General features: G+C 35.7%; 1 protein-coding gene across 2 annotated transcripts in view; it reads left to right on the top strand.

Annotated features, from left to right (window-relative positions):
• Positions 1 to 25,374, top strand: part of SUGCT (succinyl-CoA:glutarate-CoA transferase) — a 360,863-nt gene that overhangs the window by 296,668 nt on the left and 38,821 nt on the right. For both annotated transcript variants that reach the window (XM_072412171.1, XM_072412169.1), the window contains one exon: positions 28 to 91. In XM_072412171.1, the coding sequence (XP_072268272.1) occupies positions 28 to 91 (64 nt within the window). The remainder of the gene's footprint in view (positions 1 to 27; positions 92 to 25,374) is intronic.

Below are 25,374 nucleotides of genomic sequence, written 5' to 3'. Positions count from 1 at the left end.
TCATGGCTTCTTCTTCTTTTTTTACAGGTTGTACACAATGGGCTTATTCTTGAAATGGATCATCCTACAGCGGGCAAAATATCAGTTCCAGGTTAGCTGAACAGTATGGTTACCTTACTATTTTAAATTTCTTGTTAGTAAAAGCCAATCTCAAATCATTTGCAGGCGCAAAGTACAGTACCCATAGAAATAAATCAAAATCAGCTCCACTTTAGTGAAGTAAATTCTGATTGATTGATATGGGCTAGTTCTTACATAGCACTTTGCATGTTCAATGTTGTATGTCTTGCACTAGACAAAATTTTATTGAAATATATAAATGCTACAACAGTGATGCTTCAAATAAAAATATATATGTATTTATATATATATATATATATATATATTAACTTTTTGCACACAGATACTCACGTGTACACATTTGTAGACACATAAACACATCTGGAACTTATTGGCAATCTGTACTCTAGCTATTGAGGTTTTCATGCAGGTAGAAAAGCTTTTAGGTTCCAAGGGGAACTTGCAATCATTCTGCATACATTACTTAATCTATCTTAGAGAAAAAGTATACTCCTTTTGGGACATGTGTAAAGTGCAAGAAGAGGGAGTTGAAAGAAATGTCCAAGGATATGTCAGGGAAAATAGCAAATTAAACTCTACTGTACAGGTAAACTGCACTATAAATTCAAAATTATTTTAACAACGAGAAGCCCCATATACCACCAAAGAATTGGATTTAGGCTCCAAGTTGGAGACAGACCAGCAACTGTAAAGCATCAACCTCCATAGGGGAATGGAAAGCTACAGTATTAAACTCCTTAAGATACACAGTTCAGTAATGAGCTAGAAGTGATTAAACAATGTATAGGGAGAGTGTTTTACTCATACTTTTTAATACCTTGTAAATCTAGAATTAGTCTTTTATTTGAAGTACATATCCTTCTGAACTGAAAAACAGTCGAAAAATCTGTTGTGTTAAAGGAGATCAAGCTGTGCACAAAAGTATAATTCAGAGTAGAACTGGGACACAAGTAGGAATATATTAAATTGTATTCACTGTTTTGAATGCCAGGAGTGGGAAACTTCAGACATGCTGGTTGAATAATGTGGCAATTTTGCAGCCAACAACCAGCCATGGTTGTTAGCTTGTCAACATGTGGGTTGATGAAGAATATCAGGATGTTGTTTTTTCAAGGAGACCTCCAGTGCTATTAAACAAATAGTAATAAGATGCCCAAGCCAAATATTACAATGCCAAATTGTGGTAGAAAAAAAAAAGAACCAACCTTGTGGTCTTCTACTCGTTCCTGTTCAATTATATCTAACGGCTTAATCACTTGGTGGTCCATTGATGAGAGTAGCCTTCCTACACAACAATGTTAGATATAGAAATCCCACTTTTAGGTGAAGTTTTACAGTTCTTTTTTTCCCCTAAATAGACACTATCAGTAGAGCACATTTCTAATAGCTTTCCTGTGCCATTGGATAAAAAAATATACTCATTCCTACACTTTCCATTTCAGCGTTGAAACTTCTTTAGGACTACAGCATTGAAAACTTCTGAATGCCCTAATTTCCTGTGGTGAGCTGTGGTTCAATCCTCTAAAACGTACGGTACTGATGTGACCTTTAGGATATAGGGCTTAGAGGAATAGACTACATCACAAGGTCACATGCATTCAGTAGTCCTGGATGTTTCAAATGCTGAATAGTCCTAAAGAGGTTACAATTCTGGTACATAAGAAAGGCAGGAGGCAGGGAAATCCAGATTGATGAGCATATTACCTTTCCTATTACATCTTCTTTGGCTGGGCAAAGAAAGAAGACATTTTTTTGGGGCTAAAAAATTTTTAGGTAAGCAGTGAGAACCAAAGAGCTACACTCAGGGCCTGATTTATTAAAGCTCTCCAAGACTGAAGAAGATAGACTATCATAGGAGAACTTGGGTGCTCCAGCAAACTTAGAATGGATTTCCTAAAATCATTTGCTACTCTTTAGCAAATGTTTACAATTTTAGGCCAGATCCACTCCAGGTTTGTGGGATCACCCAGGTTCACTCATGATAGTCTATCATCTACAATAGGGGTCGGCAAACTTTTATTTTCATTTCAGGGGTGGGCGGGGGAACACTAGGCCGGACGCTAATTCTAACTCATTACGGAGGAGAGGGATTTACCTTCAGGGGGTATTCCCTATTTACCGCGGTGGAAGTATCAACGCCGCCCGTAGTAAATAGAGAAGCCACAGCAAAGAGGCTGCTCTGGCCGCTCCAGCTCCGGTAGTTCCTAACGCCCCCGGCAGATCCAGCTGGCAACCTGTGGCTCCGGAGCATTCGGAGCATTAGGCCGGATTGGCCAGGGGGCGTTAGGCAAGATCGAACTACCGGCTAGGCCCTATCTGACCTAAAGGCTGGAGTTTGCCGACCCCTGATCTACAGTCTTGAAGAGCTTTGATGGACCATGCTCTTACTATCTAGTTAAGCACATGGGTGTCATTCATAGCAGCTTTGATGCCAGTTGTAAAATGTTCTCCTTTTTTCCCTGTTTTGTAATGTTAATGTAAAGTATAAGTTGGTTATGGTTAATCTTTCTTACCTAATTATCAATCATTATGTTTGCCACTCATCAGTCTGATAGAGATCTATTGTAGTTACTATATTTCACATGCTGAGAAACCAAGATAAAACTAGATTGCTATCACAGAAATAAATACTGAAATAACTGATCATTTACGTATGAGAAAAAGAGTTGTTGATTTTTATCTAAACCATTAAACTGTTGCATAGATTTTCCAAGGGTTTGCCTAAAATAGTTTACATTTTATATAAAAAATATGTGGAAACTATGTCAGGTTTAAATGGAAAACAGTCTGTAGCCAAATAGCATACAGTATATCAATATATGTTGAATATATCAACAAAAACTTTTTTAACTCAGGCAAACCCATTTGAACGTGGAAAGGCTTAGAACATCTGTAATGTTTTTTTTTTTTTGTTTCTGGAGCTATTAGGGATTTTTGATTTTATTTTCTGTGTGGTTTTTAGGGCAGGAAGATCTCTTTAAACTCCACATTTTCCCCAAAGGGAGCACAAACAGTAAAACAGTGAGTTTAGAAGAGAGGAGGACCTCTGTTAGGTCTTATTGCCATCTGTATCCCCAGGAGTGTGCTCCCCCCAGAGGAAACTTTAAAAATCAGTGCAAATTGTAGTTAAAACCCAACTCCATTTTCATTAATTTTCTATTTCTCCATTCAAACCATTCACATCCTCCTTTATACTGTGGTACAATATTTGTTTACTAGACAAGACAGCACTTTCTGGTTAGATGATGCTGGGTGTCATCCAACGTGTACTTCCAGAGCTTGCAGTCTGGGATACACCTAGTCTTGGTCGAATAGCTCACTATTCGATTCGGCAGCTGTTCGCTCGAATAGAGCAAAATTATTCGGGTGGTCGAATGTCAAAGTCGAACACCATTAAAGTCAATGGGAGGAAAAATTGGGGTTTTTTTCAGCACTGTGTAGAGCAGTGATTTTCAACCACTGTTCCGTGGCACACTAGTGTGCCGTGAGAGATCTTCAGGTGTACCGTGGAAAATTATCCAATTATCATTGTCGAGTGCCTGTGCTGTAGTGACTGGCAGAGTAATGTAATACTCTTCCATGTCAATGGGTGGCAGTAGGTAGCTCAAGCGCCTTGTTTATTTTTAGAGGCGAGAATTAGCTACAAAGTGTAATTTTGTAACACTTTTGATTTGTGGTGTGCCGCAGGATTTTTTTAATGTAAAAAATGTGCCGTGGCTCAAAAAAGGTTGAAAAACACTGGTGTAGAGCTTCTACAGCCTCCAAAGGAGTGTAAAAAGATACATTATAAAAGGATACATAAAAAGATACATTGTAAAAAGATGCATTGTAAAAGGATACATAACACTATTACATACCCCTGTACTTCACATGAAGATTAAAGAGCACCTGTCACATCAATATTAGGCTAAAGCTAGGTACACACTTCCAATAATTATTGTAAGAAAATGAACGATTACGACCGATCAACGATTATGCACGATTATACTTGAACAATCATATTGTGCACAATTCTTTACATGCTGTAACAATATGATCGTTCATATATAATCCACCTCCACACGCTAGATACAATCGTTTGAACGATGCAGGGAGGGACATGTAAAGGAGAAAGTGTACCGCAGAAACATGCACGATCACTGAACGACCGTGCACACGATAGATGAAAGATCGTCAGCCAATCAGATCCACCGTGGCGGTCGGCGTCCTTGGTCACTTTATTTTGGCCAATCAGTTGTTCATCGGTCGTTCGTCGGTCGTTTCTAACAATAATTATTGGACGTGTGTATGCAGCTTTAGTCTACACAGACAGCTCGACATCATGACAGCTCAAGCATCATCAGGCTTTCTGTTTCCTCAGCCAATCAGGGAGCAGATAAATCAGCTCTGTCATCAGGGTTTCCTATTTCTCAGCCAATCACAGAGCAGAAGAGGTAATGAATGGAGATACGTATCTCCATTCAACCTCCATTGCCCTGGTATTGCTTGCAGGTACAGCTAACTGAAGGCACGTCGGGTCGGGTCTATCCAAATTCGAACAGCCATATTCGGGTCGAATAAAGGGACAATCCGAATTCGAACATCAACACTAGATAAACCTACTTTAATAATGGCTACAAAGGATGTGGACATAATGTTTTGCAGTTCGATAGCAGTCACACTTTAGTTGTGTATATTAAATGTGGTGTTTTTCTTTGCAGAAAACGACCCTTTTTCAATACATTTAGTGCACACAAAGTAGCACAAAAGGGTGTAGTTAGCAGTAATATTAATATACAGTATAATCCTGAAATTAGTCTTAAATTTACGGAAATTGAGGGATGCTGGATAAGGAAGGCAAAAAAGGTTACGAAAAGGTTTTAGTTAATATTGTTACATATTTGTCATTGATTATCTCACTGTAATTGATATCAAACCTTAAAGCAGAATTTTGGGCAACCTATAATTACTCTAAATCATTCCTTTCAAACCTTTAGGAAAGTTAGAAAAGGATTATTTTACATTCCATGAGATGTCACCGAGTAATTTAGATTCACTAGTTATCAGAAGCAGACAGCGGAACAAGTCAAAAGCAAGATGTGCTGCCCATGGAAAATACCGCACTGTAACAGGTATTGGGCAGGGCAGAGTTGGTGCTGGAACCACCCAATCCTAGTCCCCTAATCCTGTACAGAGCATTATTGCCATGTGACTTACAAAGTTGAGGCAGTAAGGTGACACGTTAGTTTGCTTTTATAAAGCAAAATTTTGTAACCTCTGGAAAACTACAGATCAACAGTTATTCTAGAGCAGATAGCACTCCTCTATTTAGATCTTTTAATATCTGAATTTATTTTTAATAGCCTCTGGAGTTCACCTTTAATGATTATGCTTGATAGTTTGGGGCAGTTCTCCTTTTGGAGTGGTAGAGCTCAATCAATATCAAAGGCAGCACATGATGTCAATCCTCCAAACTAAAATAAAAAAAAATAAATGACCAAACTAAATTATATTTAGCTCGAATCCTATTTCCCCAACATGTACACATATTTTAACCACACATCATAGTAGTAGATTGTGTGATAACATTTAACAAATACGGTATAACATAACATAGTCTTATCTGCTTTAAAACGTTAATTTGATGAAAAAAAGGTATTCATGTTCAGATTAGTATAAGTTTCCCAAAAGTAAAAATATGTTGGCCTAAATGTATTGTTTTTTCTGTTTTTTGTCAGAGCAGGATTGTTACGCTAGCCAAATATGATACTAGGAGCAAAATCACATAATAATATAATGCACTCAATAAAAACATGTGCCAATTTTACTAGAGTGGAAAATACGAAGGAAGGTTTTTTGTTTTCTCCCTTAGAGCCTTTCCAATATCAGCATACATATCATTCCCACTATTGTTATTAGCAATTAGTAACTTTACTCAAAAAAATCTCACTGTGTGGTATTTGGTGTAGAGCTAGATTACAGACAATTCTGTTTTTGTTTTACCTTGTTACTTAAAGGGAACCTGTACTGAGAGAATAAGTATACTGCCTTTTCTGAACTGGTTCTAAAGAACACAGCCTCCTGGGTTGGTGTTCTGATTCTCTGCTTTATTACCTTCCAAATGAAGACTGTACAGCACTTTGTAACCTTTTAGCAAAAAGTAGAAATCTGAATGATACAAAGATATAACCGCATTTATGGGGAGAAAGAGGGATGAAAACATAGTCAGGTGCCTGTGATCTCTCTGAGTATTATTTACAGATACCTGAAAATGTTACACTTATATATCACTTGGTATACATAAACAAAATAGGTCTGTTGTAATTGTCCACAGTTTTTTTCTCTCCCAATACCTATGCATAAAGCTTTTTTTGGGAAAATAATTTAGCGTTATTTATTGGAATGATATGCAGTACTAATGTTTGCAATGAACATAAGTCAAGAATGTTACTGTTTATGTAGAACAAATTTGTTCTATATATAAAAAGGCAGGTATATACAGTATGCAACATTTCTAATATATACTTAAAGGTGGAATAGGATATCTAGCAATGTTAAAACACAAATGGTTTGCTACTTCATAGCCAAATACTGTACTTGACTTTGAATTCATCACTCATTACTTGGCACACCTATAGTTGGACTAAGCACACAACTGCTTTTGATGGTTTCAAAGTTCAAATAAGAAGTGCTTTGATGGTTTACTATTGAATCCCCTGTGTGCAAGTGCTTTCTTTGTGTTTCTTCCACAAGCAGAAGCTCTGCCACACATGTGTGTATGTTTTCTGTGCATCAGTGCACACAAGGTGCTGTAAATTCAGCAGACCATATCCTATTTAAACATGAAGCTGAAATACTACACAAAAAGAAACAAAATACATACAGGACCTTTGATTATGCCTTCTTGTTTGAGAGCTACTTTTTATTTGTGCTACATATCCAACACAACCAATGTAAAAATAAATTACTTGTAGAATTTTGGACTTCTATCCTTTTCTTTTGCCTCTGGGAGTTTTATAGTGATATATCATGTTTCTAATTTTAATATAACCTTTTTAATTCACTGCAGTCGCTGCATTCATTGATCAGCGCAGCCCGCAATTTTTTTTTTTTTAAATTCAAGCTCGATCGGTGAATTTACACTGGCCATTCTCGCTTACAATTTCGGTAAGCAAGAACGGACGAATTTGCCGCAAGATCGAGTTTTAAAAAATCGCTCATCCCTATTGGAGATCCATATGCTTTCATTTGAAAGTACACTGTGATATACAAAACAGCACATGATCCACATATACATATCCACATGATTAAGCAAAATTTTCTTTGTTACAACATGCTGAGCCATTTTACTTGACAGATTTTACCTTCTCCCAATTATTAGCAAATGGTTTTTAGGTTTTAGCCTACCCAGGTTCTCCGATGACAGTCTACCTTCTGCAGTCTTGGAGAACGGAAATAAGTCAGACCCAATCTGTGAACTTTGTGATTAAGATTACATATATTTTAATATGCTTATTGCAAGTGTATTACATATTTTAATAGCAAATGTTATCAATGGAAAAGCACTTTAGAAAAGGTTTAATAATTTAGCACAATTTGTGCACTCAGCATGCAGATAGCTAAAAAATAATAAAAAAAATTAAAAACACCTTTTTAAAGATTGTTTGTATATAATATAATGATAATAAGATAAGATGAAGAATAAGCTATTTGGCAGTATTATGGATATTTATTTCCTATCTCATGTCATCATTTCTTTGATAATAAACTGGCTTGTTTCCTGAGAGGTGTACACAAGTGTACATGTGTGACTCACAATAAAAGTAAATTACCCCTAGCACAACCTTAGTGTTCTGTGACCTCAATAACAACATTTTGCCTTTTGCCCTATTCTTTTGAGCAATTTGAAGACCCATGGAGTCCCTCTGATTCATTGGAATTATTTTACAATTAATAGTAATTAAATCAAATCTGGTTAGTTCAGTTTCAGGATATATCTACTGAAAAGCTGCTCTTTGTCAATTTGTTTTCTTTACAATCACTTGGTATTACTTTAATGCGAATTCATACATGAGTTATTACAAGTTATTCTTTAGTGCCTAGTAGCTTAAGACTTTTTACCCTAAGCAACCTGTAAAAGGAGAATAAAGATGTTTGCCATCCCCACCATTACATCTCTTATCTTTGCTTTCATTCATAGCTTCATCAGCCAAACAATCTTTAATATTGGACAATGTACTAGGTGTATTGCGGCATACAGTGGTATCACCAAACAGGCACTTAATAACTACAGCTCTAAAGGGACACAGTAATGACACAGCAGACATTAGGCCTGTTTTTTAAAGCTCTCCAGGACTGGAGAAGATAGACTTCCTGGGTGATCCAGCAAGTCTGGAATGGATTTCTTAAAAATATTTTCCTATTAGATGGCAAATGTTTTCAATTCTGGACAAGATCTATTCAAGGGTAGCTGGATAACCCAGGTTCTCTCATGATAGTTTACCTTCTCTAGTTCTAAAGAGCTTTATTAAATCAGGTCCTATACTTTTCCTTTCTTGGGTGACAACAGTATGTTCAGGGTTTTCTCCAAAAGAATGCAAAAACTCTGGATTTTCCAGACTATAACATTTACTTTATGTAATAATTACTACCTGTTTATTTTGTTTTTTTAACTCAGGACATATTTCTATAGGTCCTTGTGACTTCCACTTCACCTCATCCCTAGCACACTGTGGGATTTGCAAATAACTAAAGTATTGTGTTTTATTGACAATTACTACTAATTTTAAAAAATATATATTAATATTTTTTTTAAATCTTCAGGGACATGTTGTACTGCCCCCATGGCTTTCTGAGTAATTTGGTGAGGGTATCAGGGTTTAGGTGCTTTGGTATGGGGCAAAATGCCTCAAAATTAATTTTTCTTTTTTTTCAAGAAAATGTTTGGCTAAATATCCCACTTATCCACATTTAAGACCAAGTTACTTCCTAGTTTATCATTGTTGGGTTGTCCTGTGCCTTTGCTTTATAGGTACACATGGTTCTTCATAGATTTTGGTGGCCAGGTCTATCAAAAATGCTGTACCTTGAGAATGACATAGTGCTTGGAGCAATGAAAGAAAAACCTAATCACCAGTCATGTACTCTATGTATTTTCACAATGTTAGCTGATTGCAATGTGTAGTACAAAACAACAAATTCTATTGGCTGTACTGACTGTAACTTCAGTGTTGCTGAAGTCTGTTTTGTTTTAGGTACAAGGAGCATATATATATTAAGTCTTTTTTAACCAGGGTTGTCAGCCTAGTGGCTGGCTAGGTAAATCATTTTTCCTAATTGTTGTTGGTCTGGCTTCTACTTTTTTTTAACCTTTTTAGAATAATTCCCCCTAAATTTTTTCCCCACAAGCATATCACAGAAGTCAACCCTTGACTGATATAAGTAAATTGTGCCAGAATCTCTTGCTGTGTTGTAAATCTGGAATACATTTTGTTTGCTTGAATAAATATTTACTAATATTTATATTTAGGATTCACATATTAACAAATAATTTCTGACCACACGCACTTTTTTATTATTTCAAGAAGTACATTATGGCGAAGGATCAGATGTGGATAAACTGTATAGCTTGTTGAACCTTATCCTACTAAAATGTGTGGGTCCTCAGAAGACCCAAAATTCATGAGAAACCTTCTATCTCACTCGCAAACCTAAGATATTTCATACTCAGATCTCCTGATGTGCGATAATAGGCAACTTATGGCCATTTTTTTCACCCCAGAGCAGGCTTTTATCCAACAAATATTGAATTAATTTTTGTTATAAATGTCATATGGTGTTTGTTTGTTCCTTGAAATGGATGCCAAGCAGAACACAGCTTAGAATTTTATCAGAATGTTTAGAACTACGTAAAGAATTAGGAAAAAAATCTTTGCCTTGTCATACAGTATATATTCTTTCCCAGAAGAAAAACATATGGCTTGTTTTATTCATGGGAATGAGAAATGTTTCTTTATCTGCACGGTATAGTAAAAAGAAAACTGTATTACCTAAAGGAATTCAATCTACAAAAAAACATATAACAATAGAAATATTACATAATCATATCATATAACATTTTGCCTTGTAAAGCCTTTCAGGGTGCTCTTGAAGGGTATTTGTAGCCTTCCAGGCCCCCACCAGCTATGAGGTTGGTATTTGTTGGTCAATCAGAGAGGAAGTAAATTGTGTTTAGAAAACAAGCCGAGGTCATGGACAGAGAAGCAGCAGATCAAGCAGCAAGTGAACTGAAGCAACTGAAGACCATCCCACCATTCCTATTCACAGAGCTGAACTGTAAATAGACAATATTACTAATGCCTGTCTGCAACCATTATCCAGCAGCACAATCCTGAGGACTACCTTGGGTGTAATGAATGAAAAATGCAGAAGGAAATATGGATGAGTAATTTTATCTTGTATTCCACTGATTTTCAACCACTGTGCCACGGCACGCTAGTGTGCCGTGAGAGATCTTCAGGTGTACAGTGGGAAATTGTCTAATTACCATTGTGGAGTGTCTGTGCTGTAGTGACTGGCAGAGTAATGTAATACTCCTCCATGTCAGTGGGTGGCAGTAGGTAGCTCAATTGCCTTGTTTATTCATAGAGGCAAGAGAATTAGCTACAGAGTGTCATTTTGTAACATTTTTGATTTGTGGTGTGCTGTGTTGTAAAAAATGTGCCGTGGCTCCAAAAAGATTGAAAAACACTGCTGTATTCTGCCTTCTGAGCATGGACATGAGACTGAATAGGGGAGTTTGTACATTAACTCACCAAAACATCAGTAATTAGCAAGTGCTTAGCCAAGAAGGTGGAAATGGGAGATGGGCACAAAAATAAGGACACCAGGTTTACATTGAACTTCAATACTATATTGTATATACTGCATTAAGTATTTACATTAAAATCAAAAATGGTAGTACAAATGATTCCTCTAGAAGTCATAATGTGCACTTGTTCTCCATCTTTTATCCAGTGTCTTTAAGAGCTGGCACTTTGAAAATATTCTTGTGTCCATGTTTAGCAGATAAACAATAAAGTCCCTGTATATACCATCGGTATCAGTTTTAAACTCTGTTGGAAAGTTTAAATCTAAAAGCTTTATGTGCAGCATTTGCGTACTTTAAAAATGGTATTGCAATATGCTTTCTGTGTATTACTTAATCACCATCTGGAATGTTGGCATTGTTGGTGTTACCATTCAGTATCTCCCATTTTTCATTCCTGTCTTTCAGTTTATGGGCCTGATTTTTTTAAGCTCTCCAAGACTGGAGAGGATAGACTTTCAAGGGTGAACCTGGGTGATCCAACAAACCTGTAAAATATTTTACTATTTGTTGGCAAATATTTTCAATCCTGGGCCTGATTTTTTAGGACTGAAAACTACCCTCTCAATACTTTTCTACAAAACTTGGGGGAGTTTTCTATAGTCCACAGAAATCATTGGTCTGAGATTCTGAAAGTATCAAGAGATACAGCTTTAAGCAACAGATACAGCAAAACACATTCAATAGTGTATTTAACAGACCAAAAGGGAGCAAATAAAAGTTATTTTAAATAATTGTTAGGTTTACTTTAATGTTTAGTCTCCTAATAGTTATCCCTGTGTCTTACCATATATATATAAGTCTTTATGTTGTTCCCAGGGTTAAGTGGTTTTCTTAAAGGTCATCTGGTTCTTGCCTTAAAGCAGACAAATACTGACAGCAAATAATTTGTAACATTTTTACCAATGTAAAACAGAATGTAAGAAATGCCTTTTTTTGTCACCTCCTTAGTGCCAAAAGTTGTCAATGTTTTGCTGTGGCTCCTTACTCCCAACAGCAAGTTGTCTGTACCCCTCAGCACACACTGTTGATACTGGGGATTGTGAGAGGCTGCTGAAACCCCGGTGTGTCACAGTAGGGCATTGAGGTTGGATAACAACTGAGAGGGCATGCATGGGTTCCATTTAATGGTGCACTTTATCAAGAAGAATAGACAAAGTGAAACAATCTGCTGAAAATTAGAAAAGTAGTAGTTGCCAGAAAAATTTTTTTAATAGGGAATTCTCATATTAGTATCTTATAAAAGAATAAAGTTTCAAAGCTGTAATATGAAGATAAGAATTAAGCATCTATAACGAGTAAGCTTAACACAGTGCTCTGAGATTCATACATTTTAGTACAGGTCTGTTTTAATCTAAATACATACTGTAAAGGTAACCTTTTTCCACCTAAACTGGCCCAAGAGTATGTTATTTGTGAAGTGTTGCTTTAACTTGTTTCTTCTGTTAAAGATTGCATTGTTCAAACTCTATAAGAACTGATTCGGACATATTTTTGTATATTTTATTAGACTGTGACATTCTGAAGGTAAAAAATGTGTCTGTACACTTACTTATTTTCTCACATGGGATGTGCATTGTTTTCATTGACTTGGCCCATCCACAGACTTACATTGTCAGGAGAACTGGCAAGTAGCACTGCAAACCTATAATTCTGTCATTGCTAATGGTTCAGTTTATAGAAAATGACCCATTAGGGTTATGTTTAAAGGTTGGTAACTAGGAAAAAGTAGGTTTGGTTTCACGTTTACTATGAATAAACTAAAATGTCAAAAACAGCAGTTTATAGTTACTTGCCCATCAGAAATAACAAAATATTAAATGTCATGATTGTTCATTCATTCAGTCTTTAGTATTTTGTCTTTTTTTGTAAAATGAAAAAGTTTTACTTTTAAAGGTTGTGTAGATTTTGGAATTTGACACAATTAACTCTGATGGGGTTGAACAGGGGCTATATTAACATCAGTTTGAACTAGAGAGTACAACTACTCAGTCATGCCAATGGGGATTTTGGGAATTATTCTCTTTCAATGACAGAACCCTCATTACTGATTGTGTAACGTAATTTATCAAGCATTTCTGAAAATAAACCTTTCATTTATGCTAATAGGACTTGGCAGGGAGGAAGAAATTGGCAGGACTTAACGTTCTAAGTACTTTAAAAAAACTGTTAAATTTTAAGCATTTTTTTTTTCAGTTTATCAGGCATGTCATTTTAAATGTGCTAACTAATAATACATTTGCAGGACTAGGCGGAAGGAAATATTTCCTTTTTAAAGTATACAATACCAAACTTGGTTACAGTATAGCAGCAGTGTGCCCTGTGAGCATTTATATATTTTCCTTTCAAAAATGGTCCCAACAGTTTTGTTTAGTTTTGCAGCTTCCATTAACAGTATACGGTGACCTTGAATGTGCAGAATGTAAATGCATTAAAGATATCTTTATCAATATTTATCTGTAATATAGTTAATACAAATTTATTTAGAAGTCATTTACAGGCTTCTGGTCATAATATATTGCTAGTTCATACATAAATTTATTACTCCTTGCTTCACCTATAGTTCAGTTCTGCATAAATTCTATGAGAGCCTACACGCCCACTGTCCCTAAAATGCAAATTATAAATATCAAATAAAATAAAGCAACATCCCTTCTGCAATAATCTTTTTTTACCTGCCTGATTGTTTTCTTCATCTGTCAAAATCACTGAGCTCCATATGTAGCTTTCCCTGCCAGGGCTGAATTAACTCAAGTGCTCCTTACCTAGAGAAGCATGTCCCCCACAACCCAGTGTACACTTATATGAATCCCATGACTGTGAACTGCCCCAATCTTTGCTTATTGCAACCAAGCTCTTTTTTCTATTGTTCATACCTTTGCAGCTGATCTCTGTAATGTTCTGTGGTGCTCTCTCCCAAAGCAAGAGCTCTTTAGAAGATGGTCCTGTGGAACTCAAAGAGAATTGGCAGTGCATTTGTGGTCTGTAGAAAAAATATTTAAGATGTTCAGTTGAAAAGGATCTTAGGCTGCAGCAATTTATTTATTACACGTCCAGGGCAAGAAACAATAGGGGTAGATAATTTGTAGAGGGACTATTGGTGATTTCAATCAGAATCTTTTAACATGTCAAAGTGTCTGATTTTCTCTTGTGGCATGTGTGCACTGACCATATTCTAGAGCATTCCTGCAGTCTCTTACCATCTTCTGTAGTGTATCCACAATCTCTAACACTTTTCAATAGCATTACAATCACTAAATATTATATGCAGCTCTTTCTTGATATAAGGGACTGCCCTTGATACCCCTCTTATCAAATAATATAAATACTGCTGACCCAAAGGTCAGACAGTAGGAATAAGCCTTGGAGTATTTATAAACTCAATCACAAAATCATCCTATCATCAACATGTTTATGCAATTTTAAAACAAGATATTTAAATTTCTAAAATTAAATATTTGTAGCTTTCAATAAACAATACTTAGTGAACCTACAATGAAGTTCACTATTGTAGTACTTCTAGTTATAGGAGGGTGACAAAGCAATGCCCATTTTCACCTGGTTGTGCTTCTGCATTGTCAAGCTATGGGTTTCTGACAAGCAGCCATTTAACCCACATTAATAAGGCATGATTCACTGTTGTCACAAACAGGAAAGACCATAAGAAATGCTCTATGGTCATCACTGGATTGCATACAAAAAGCTGGTTCTAGTGGTGTCAAAGAGGCTGTAGAACATCAGCAGCACAAGGGATTAAAATTAGTGAAAACATTTAGTGGTGTACCATTTACCTATACTTTAGGTTTCCCTATTTAATGTACAGCACTGTGTAATATGTTGGCGCTTTATAAAACCTGTTTATTAATAATAATAATAATAATAGGTTTCCTGCCTAGTACATTGGATAGACTGATCGACTTCAAGATGAACAGCCTGTTATACATTAGCTTGTGTCCAAGGAAGGAGCATAACAAGTTCCATTGTATAAACTCTACTCTGGTCATCTGGGTACTTCTATCAGACAAAACATCAATCTGTCTGGCTGCAAACATTTCATTTTGTAGGCTTTTGTTTTGTCAGTTAATATAGTAACAATCACCAGAACAATAAGCCTCTGTAGTTCTGAATAGATGTATGCTCATAGGATATGTGTGTGCATGTTTATGTGACAGTTGGGAAGAAAGAAAGTCTTTTGGCAGGCAGATCCCATTCAAAAGTCTGGCCATCCATGTAATATCTATGGTCCCCCGAAGATGCATTTCTTAAACAAGGAGTGTCAAGGAAGAGTACAGACTAGTTTATAGGTATCATGTAGCTTCTGCTACATGTATTTGTCTTTTAACTGTGTAAATTTTAAATCTAAGACCTAGTCTTGGTGGCCTTTCCCGGGGTTTGGCTCTGGTCATTCATAAAATGTTAGAAAAAAAAACCCCCAAAACAAACGTTCCCAGCAACACAGCTGAGAGATATTAATCTTCTACCATTTAGAGCTACTGAGTTTGAATGTGTGCCGCATAATGTGATATTTCACAGGCTTGCTGTTTATATACTCTGGGTTAGTTCACTGTTTGTGTTGTGGTTTTTGCATGAATGATCATAACACAAATTGACTTCCCAACTGAGTAAGGAAGGGAAATCGGTTGTGTTTGGACACAACAATCTTGCTTTTTCTTTCATTATATTTACATTATACCCTTTTATTTGTCCATACATTTTATTGGCCCATAATAAAGACTAATTTAAATCTAAACAGTTTTGTATTTTCTGAAACGTTTGTCTTAATAATACTGTTATGCCATTACTCTCTTTGTTACTTGTTAGGACTTAAGTTTCACATGAAAAATGGTATACATTATACATAACAGCATACATACCAAACATCAGAAACATAAACAGGACTTATGAGGCTTTGGATGTAAAAAGAATTGGAAATTCAATAGGCATTGGTCAGACCTCGTCTAGAATATGCAGTCCAGTTTTGGGCACCAGTTCACACAAAGGACATTGTAGAATTGTAGAGAGTCTAGAGAAGGGCAACTAAACTAATAAAAGGAATGGAGGAGCTCAGCTACAAGGAGAGATTAGCTGAACTGAATCTATTTTCCTTTTAGAAGAGATGTTTAAGGGGGATATGGTCACCCTGTATAAATAAATAATTGGTCCATATAGCTTCCAAACTATGAAAAAATGTGGAATCAGCTCCCTCAGGAAGTAGTTTCAGCAAGTTCTATAGTTCGCTTTAAGAAAAAGCTGGATGCTTTTCTAGAAGCACAGAATATAACTGGGTATTAAAGACAACAGAGACTGTGGATCCAGGGAACATCCGATTGCCTCAGGGGATCTGGAAGGAATTTTTTGCCCCTGTTGCAGCAAATTAAACTATTTTTTTTCCTTTTAGTCAACTATGTCTATAGGGATTTTATCTTGGATATGTTTATTTCCCTAGCGGTTGACCTTGCTGGACTTGTCTTTTTTCAAACTAAGAGAGTTGTCCAGGTGCCCCTATTGGGATATATTCTCTGGCTTTGCAACTCTGGTAACTCAAATGTAATATTTTTCTTTTCTACTACCATGATAGTGATCACCAGGTGAGTAAATCACCCCAAATTTACAGACAGCATGAATCACTTTACAAAGAGCCTTTTAACTACTATATCCAAAACTTATAATTTGCCTTTGTAGCATTTTCAAAAAGAGTCTCAACATTGGTATTATCTAAATTTGTCATCAGTAGACTCACAAATAAACTCACTATGAGGGGATTTCAGCTCCCACGCAAGAAGTACAGGAAACTCTTTTTTCTTTAGTTTTACTTTTTTTAACAGGCCAGGTATACACTGCTGTACCTGTCATCCATACTGTCATAACATACCCCTGAGAAGCTCCATTATTTTCCTCCTGTCTTTCCAAGGCCTTTTGCACATGCACTTGCACAAGCAAACAGGCATGCTTTAGAAACAAATATAAAACACTATGCTTTTCAAACAATAGGTGTTTCTGAAGTTTATTTGTGTTTCTATATTATAAAAAAGCTTACCATCATAACAAGATTTTTGCAATCCATTTACAGGATTAGTTGGAGGGCAGTGAGAATACCTATCCTGAAGCATGTTAAATGAGATGTCTTTATTCTGTGCTTCCTATTTGATTATCCACATTTACACTTGTTTCATTTTTTGATTGCATTTTTAATTGTGTAAATTACATGCCTAACTTACTTACCCAATAAAACCCTAAATATATGCCTTTAAAAAATAATTATTTATGACCATATACTATTTATATGTAAAATTTCAACTTTTGGATCTGAATATACTGAGGTAATATTATTTAATTTGTTAATGGACTGTTGTGCATATAAACTTCTAACATTTGCTTCTATACAGTGTAAAGTACAGTTGAGTAACTGAATTTGCCTTGGTTTTGCTAAGGGATATATATTACTATGCATGTCTCTTGGGCCTAGAGAAAAAAGATAATGGTAGCACAAAAGATCTATATTTTTAATTCATTTTTACTTTTGCTTTCACTTTGACATGCTATCTTTGGAAATGTTTGGGTAAATCAAACTGCAGAATTATAAGAAAACAAATGAAATGCTGCATCCTAAAACCTGGTTGGAGTTTGGCTTTAAACTGCATCCCTCTCTTTTCTTTGGATAACAATCCAATATTATTTTTGGTAAACATTATGGTAACTGTTAGTATACATATATTTATTTGGTACTGTCTTTAGTTTGGTCATATGATGTCCCCCAGTGCTTTTTCCAGCACACAAAAAAAATGCAATAAAGTGTTCTTCAACTGGCCCATGTCCTCTTCTGAAACAATGCATCTACAGGGGAGAACCTGTTCCCCTAAAATGTTAGCTTAGAAGTAAGAAAACTTCAGAGAAACTGGTATATCATTTTTCCAGCGCTTGCATTTCTGCCTTTCTGTGATTAACTTAACACTTACTGTGAATCTAACCCTTGAAATATATATGTTATTGGACAAAAAATACCAAGTGCTTCAAATTGTAAATCCAGTACAAACCATGATACAGCAGGTGAGGAGGACCCTAATAAGCTTTTAAGATAAAGGAAATGTAGAAAAATGATAGGTAAGGGTATTAGAACTGTGATTGCCTGGTAAAGAAAGACTGGTCAGAACAAAGATGAAGATTGATGGGCAAGTTTAAAAAAAGTGAGCTTTAGGGCTTTTTTTTAAGTGCCAAAGGGAAGAGTAAGCTTAAAAGGATAGAGGTGGGAGTTCCAGAGAGTAGGAGCAGATGTGGAGGAGTCCTGCATGTAAACTGTGGGAGGATGTCAGTAGGTCATTGGAGCAACAGAAAAGGCCATTAGGAGTGTTTTTTTTTCACATTGCTGTGACGTTAAAGACAGAAGGGGTCCTCCTTGTTAAATTGAAAAAGAAAGTGTTTTAAAAAACACAGGGATAGTCAACTTTTTATAATGTAAATTTTTTTGTGATAGGTCTGCTTTAACCATGGGGAGCCCATTGGCCAATATAGTAAGTTTAGTGAATTAAATGAGTAGTGATAGCAATTACCATTTCACTAAAAATATAAGCTAAAATGCATATCCAAAAATGCATGTCCAAATCCTGTTACTATCCTACTTCCTCTGTTCTTGTGCATGCAGTTTAATATGTTTTGTGTACTGAAAGAATTAGTTGCAATCCACATTCTTAGTGTCTTTTCAGACATAATTTATTACTGCTATAATTTATTACTACTATTACATTTATTTATTACTGTAACAGAGGTGCTACTGTGAGCAATGAAAGACATCGAAAGATGATAGGATTCAGAAAAAAAAAATGGTATATGTCCTTTTTCTAAGATGCAACAATGCTTCCAGACATAATATACAAACTTGCCACAGCTTAGAATAATCTTTTGTTTGATGTTAATGAAGTGTGGGTTAACTGCTAGATGGAGTGCAATTTGTGTTGCTGCTTGGGACATGAGGCCTTGATCTAGACTTCTCTCATATATTTTTGAGTACTTGAAAAAAAAAGAGCTGAGTTTTCTTGTAATGCAAACATTGACATTGAAACTTTAAAATAGTGAATGTTTGCACATGTGGAAAACCACATTTTGTGGATCTTTCAGAAGGTCTCCTAGCTATTGTGTAGATTGTGGAATTATCTATTACCTGTTAGCTTCAGCTGTGGCAGCCATTACAATCCAGGCTGTGGCAGCAAATGAGTAATAGCCTGCACTAAGTGGCAGCTTTACCATTTAGTGTCCTGCAGTTCCTAAATCATTGGTGTCTATAAGAGGGTTCCTCCCAGGAACACCTTGAATATATGCGGAATTGCAGGTCTAGGCCTGAACGCAAGCTTTCTTTAAGGGGAATGGCAGCAAAAAAGATTACCAGTGGAGAGGAGGGAAACATTTAACAAGGGGCTGATGACCTGACAAAACAGACAAAACTCTTTATCCACTGCTGACACCGGTCTCCGAAACCTCCTCACCAACATAGCTGCAGGTGATGTCATATAAATATTCCCTGGGTTCAGTGCTCTGCAAGACAAACTGCAAAACTGAAAATACATAAAAAATGGGACAAGGCTGCTTGGAAATACATCCCCACCTAGGCCTAGCATGCCTCCCTTTTGATATGTCATTATCCTCTTATATTAAGAAAAGTAAAGAGATGCATAGGGAGAGACCTGCCTTATTAAACATCAAGTTCCAGGTTGGCAGCAGAAAACTTCCAGTGAATCATTTATCACTATCCTTCAATATGACATATGGCCAAAAACGAGTTTTCATTTAAAGATGTTTTAGTTTAAGGCTAGATACACACTTGCAATTATTATCTTTGAAAACGAACGATCAACGATTATTCCCGATTATTTTGAACGATCATATTGTGCAAAAATCTGTACATGCTGTAATGATACGATTGTTCAAATGTAATCCACCAATAATGTACATTCTAGATACGATCGTTCAAACGATGCAGGAAGTGACATGTACAGAAGAAAGTGTATCACAGAACAATCCATGATCACTGAACGACTGTGCACACAATAGATTACGTTAATTTTCAGCCAGATTCCTCGTTCATCGGCGCAGTTGACCAGTCGTTGTGCACTTTTTTAGGTAACAGTTATCAAATGATTTTTCGTGGATTGTTTCCAACGACAATTATTGCACGTGTGTACGCAGCCTAAGTTAGTTTTAAGAAAATGTTTAGCATTGTGCATGGGGTTCCTAAAGTTCACCGTTGTGGATACTAATGCATGTACAGATACTGAAGAAGTTCTGAGCCTAAGGCTACGTACACACTTGCAATGGTTCTCATTCGATAATCGTCTCAGGGCCGATATTGGATGAGAATCTGGTGTGTGTACAGCGCTGTGAAAGATCTTGTGAAAGATCCTTTCCAACGACAATTATTGCACGTGTGTATGCAGCCTAAGAAATTAGCCTGTCTACCAAAAGAATCCTGGGAAATTTTGGTACTAAAAATGTTTGCCTGGTAAATATTTGCCAATATTTGTCTGTCTTTTTACATGATTTCTTCAGTTAGTGATAGCTAAAATGAAGGCATACTGCCACAGTTGTTTTGCAATGTCAAAACAATGTAAAATGTTATTTAATGGCTTACATATGCTATTGACATGCTATTTAAAGGTGGCATCCAAAAATGGCTGTTCTTTGTTTTTCACAGATGTTACCAATATGTGCTTTATGACTATGTGTTGTAGTTTCAGTACTTTAGTCTAAAAATCTTTTGTATATCCAAATGCAAATTTGCTGTGTTTGTTTAAATGCAGTCCAAAGCCTTAAGGACCATAAAAGTGTACAAAAGATGTAAGAACTGTGCACTTGCCTAAGGTACTGTGGACAAAGTAGGCCCCATTTCAATGATGTCTGCATATGGAACACTTTGTAATTATAAAATTAAGTTAACTAAGGTCAGCTGAAGAAAGAAAATTGTTTACCAGGTTAGCTATTTTTGGTTTCCCGATACGAATCAGTGGCAGGAAAAAGGTTTTGTTGGTGAAAGCTGCCTGCTTTGTGCATAATTTAAAAGAAAAAAGTGAAAAAACAAAGTAAAAAAGAAAAGCAGAAACTAAAAAAAGAAAGTAGAAATTCATAGAAAAAATCATACTAGAAAAGAAATGACCCCTAAAGTATTTGGAAATTCTTTAATTTAAACTCTGCAAGTAACAAATAAATACATGAAATAAAATGACTGATCTTAGAGAAATGCATTATTTCCATGGGCTCTATTTATAAAGCAGGGAATCAGACATTCCTGCATTTCCCTGTGGGAATCTTCCAGGTGTTTCAATGGCAGTAATTGATTCCCACCAGGGAATGTTTAAGGGAATGTCAGATTCCCTGCTTTATAAATAGAGCTCCATAAGTCTTGTGAACTGACAACACACAGCATTTTTGTAAGTGGTGTCAGCCTGTCCTGGATGTTCGATAAACTCCTCAATCACTTCTTCTTTGCAGCATAAAAAGTAATCATTTTGTAGTCCATATTAGGAACAAAAAAGCCTCTATTAGATTCAGCAGTAAGTTTGTATAGGCACAGGACAGCTCTTTATTTTTGCCAAAATTAACGCTTACATGCTACCTTTACAGACAACAGTGGAGAAAATAAGTGAGGTTCTTGGTTAAGGTTTACATACACTTTAACCACTGTTTAATCCTGTCTGGTATGTCATCTGAGTAAAACTTAGTCAAAATTTCCCGTTTCTCTAGTGACACAACATTGTTAATTTTAGAAACATAGTTTTAAATAGGAACATGAAAGGGTTAAACAGATTTTCACTTTTGCACAGAGGCCGAGCAAGGTAAAAATGTTCCAGACTCAGAATCCTGCTGTGATTCCTTGATGTAACAAGGGAAGAGGATAAACCCTAAATTGCTATATAAACAAACCAGGAATTTTTCAATTAACACTGATTAAAGTAGGAAAAGGTTTTTATTTTTTTGGTTTAGTTATGCATTATTGTATTTGAATTGCTTCATATTTTCAAGACAATCATTTTTTTGTCATAAAAAGCTCACACATTATTTTGTTTATTTTTTTACCTTGTGTAATGATATAGTTATTGCTGAATAAACAGGTTCATAGCGGAAATGTAAAACTTGTTTTGGTCCATTAGGTGTGTGCAGGTGTGATAGCTGAAGTGGTTAAAACTTTCTATTTTATCTCTTATTTTTCCAAATAGATTTGAAAAATTATTGTGCATCCACATATCAGGCTACCTCAATATATTAGATTGTATACCCAAATACTAAAATTTATACTGTACATACTCAAGTATATATTTTTATACCTGAAAATGCCGTTAGAAAATAAGTTCTCTGGTTATACTTGGGTAACACCCAGTGGCATGTGCTGGACCTTTATTTGTCTGTGATTTGATACGTCAGATCTGTCAAGCTGTTTGTAACACTCATGAAAACACAACACTTTCTGCTGGTGGCCAATATTAATGCACAAAAGATTACTTAAAGCATAACTAAATTTAAAAAAATTTGAAATATTTTTTTCTATTGAAGACAAAAGCTCCTCCTGAAGGAGCCAGAAGACTTCTGAGATATGTAATGTTGCTGTGCGCTCCCATTTAGTCTTTACTGATGCGGTGGAATAGACAGAAAAGTTCACACTGAAATAAAAAAAACTTTAACCTGTAGAAAGTGGTGAAAAAATATACATGAATACATGTTTTAAAAATAAGAAGTCATGGATGTATTTATCCATATTTGATTATTATTTTCTATTGTTTAATAATTTAAATTTTAACAGTGGCAAATTAAATTTTAGAGGAAGTAACCTCAAACATCACCCAAAATAAATACACTTACCAGTCAATCGGTCCACAGGTCTTTTTCATCAGGTCCTGCATCATCCTGGCATCTCTCTTCGGGTCGGTGCTGCCATCTTCTCCTCTACTTCCAGGTTCTTCTTCCTACATCATCCAACACAGACACAAGATAGGGTGACGTAGATGGGAAAAACACTTTCCAATCTTACTGCGCATGCGTGAGTAATAGAAGGAGCAAATAGGCTCCTTCTGCGCATGCCCGGTATGCTTGGGCATGCGCAGATGGAGCACTCAAGAGCCTCCTGGGATCCCTGACCTAGATATCTTGGGAGGCTTTGTGCTCCCATTCATTCCCAATAAGGAAGCAGTGCTGCACCTTTATTTTTTTAAAGGTGTTTTATTTAAAAAAACCAAACAGAATTTTTACTTTACATAAAAGGGTTGTCTACCCTTTTATGTAAAGTGAAAATTCTGGGTTTAGGTACGCTTTAAGGTTTATACTCAAATCAATGTAGTTTTTCCTGTTTTTTTAAGGTAAAAGTATATACCTTGGTTTATATTTGAATTTATGGGTATGTTTTTTTTTTTTTTAAAAAAAGCTCAAATGCTTTTTTAAAACACTAACACACAAAAACAGTATTCCTTTGTGCTCCTTATTTGTTATATTTCAGAAAGAATCAGTACATTTTCTGTGTGCTTGAGAAAAAAAATATACACCACTAGTAGGAGTTATCATTCAGGGAATTAGCAGATATTACCCCAATCTTCATTTCCCAAGAGATATCTGACTTTCTATGCACAGCCTTTCATAATTTTAAATGCCAAAGCCAATCGTTACTAACACTATCCTTTTATGATATGGAATGTAAAAACTACACTTTTGAATAACAGTGTGTATTGGCTATATATCATGGGAAGTGTTTTGGAACCATTACAAGACAAGGCTGTGAGTTTGCTCATTGGCTGTATGAAACACTATTTTTTAAACTATCTGTGAGAAAAAAAATATTATGTAAGTTAAAATCCAACTAAATAACTTGGAAAGAGAAAAAATTATCACAGATTTCAGTAGTGGGGAACTGGCCTAAAGCTAAAGAACTGAAGACAACCCAGCACCTGAAAAGGCTCAACAACTGAAACCAGATGAAACAACAGGCACAGAGCAGTCAATGGATAATACGTTTTGCTTAATGTTTGTGTATAGCTTTTGGCTTCCATATGTTTTTATGTTGTTTTTAAAGCTTGTTAGGCAGATAGAAAAATCCACCCTGCCCATTTTACAATTATCCTGTTACAAAGCTTAATATTAGTTCTACAATATAGGCGTGATAAAATCAAGCGTTTTTGGCTGCTTTACAACAGTAAGCCTTTGGCACTCCCAGGCTATAAAAGTTTGATTTAAGTGGACAAATCTTTTTCCTGGCTACCAATGTATGTTTCCAACTCTGCATTCCCCTCTGAGAGGCAACTTGGTCCACTTATGTTAAGAATAGTTTCCACCGTACACACTGATCTTCAACAAGGGTTAAAAGTTACAGGTTTTATAATGTATCTGTTTAAATGATTGGCTGACACTTGAGACACCATTCAAAAGGTATTCTCATATAAGAAAAATAGGAAATTGCAAAGGATTACTTATACTGCTCTGTACGTCTCAGTGATTCTACTTGTCAGACAAAAATGATAAATCCCTCGTTGATCTTCAAATGTTTGTATCCTGTAGTTCGTTTGTTAGCTCAGGCAAAATGGATTACTACAGTAGGTTTAGAGTATTCTGGATATTTGGCGTGATTATTGTATTACTCAGAAAATGAACAAAATCTTTTTGTATAATGATACACTCTGACACATCTTGTAACATTTACCAGTTATTGAGCCATATTGACTAAGCAGGCCTGAAGCTTCATTATTTTCTGTGGCAAGGAACAGCTTATTTAATAAGCAGACACTACCTGCATGATTTTGGACTTTGGAAAAAAATCTTTCACAAAGGATACTTCATTATATGTTGGCTATTTGTTATAATATGGGGAACAGAATGAATAAAGAAAAATATGTCTGTAATATTTTACAGTAAAGTAAACTTAAACAATACAAAAAAGAATATCCAAGTATTTAAGTGAGTTTCTTAAAGCTTTCTGAAGCATTATAGAAGGTTGAACCATAGTTGGCCTGATTTAATAAAGCTCTCCAAGACTGGAGAAGATAGACTTTCATATGGGAACCTGGGTGATCCAGCAAATCTGTAATATATTGGGTTAATGATTTAAAACATTTGTGAAATAATAGAAAATTATTTCAAGAAATACAATCCAGGTTTGCTGGATCACCCAGTTTCTCCTATGATAGTCTATTGTTTCCGCTCTTGGAGAGCTTTAGTAAATCAAGCTCATTGAGCATATATACTTCATAAACATATAACCTACATATATATGTAATTTGCATGGTAAATCTGGGTCATTTGTACCTCCTGTTCCAACTTTATTATGTAAGTAGTAAATTTGGAAAGTGTTTGAGTAAAAATGTTATTAAAAGATATGATTTGATGGATTTGTTGGTCTTCTTTGGTGCAGAATCCTAAAAGACATTATCTGTTTGTGGCTAGCGACAGTGGTACCGAGATAAAGGATTAGATGGCAGCAATCA

This window comes from Pyxicephalus adspersus, chromosome 5 (assembly GCF_032062135.1).
Source record: "Pyxicephalus adspersus chromosome 5, UCB_Pads_2.0, whole genome shotgun sequence".
NCBI classification, from domain to species: Eukaryota; Metazoa; Chordata; class Amphibia; order Anura; family Pyxicephalidae; genus Pyxicephalus; species Pyxicephalus adspersus.
Note: the sequence above shows the minus strand (reverse complement) of the source record. Positions and strands in the feature narration are given on the sequence as shown.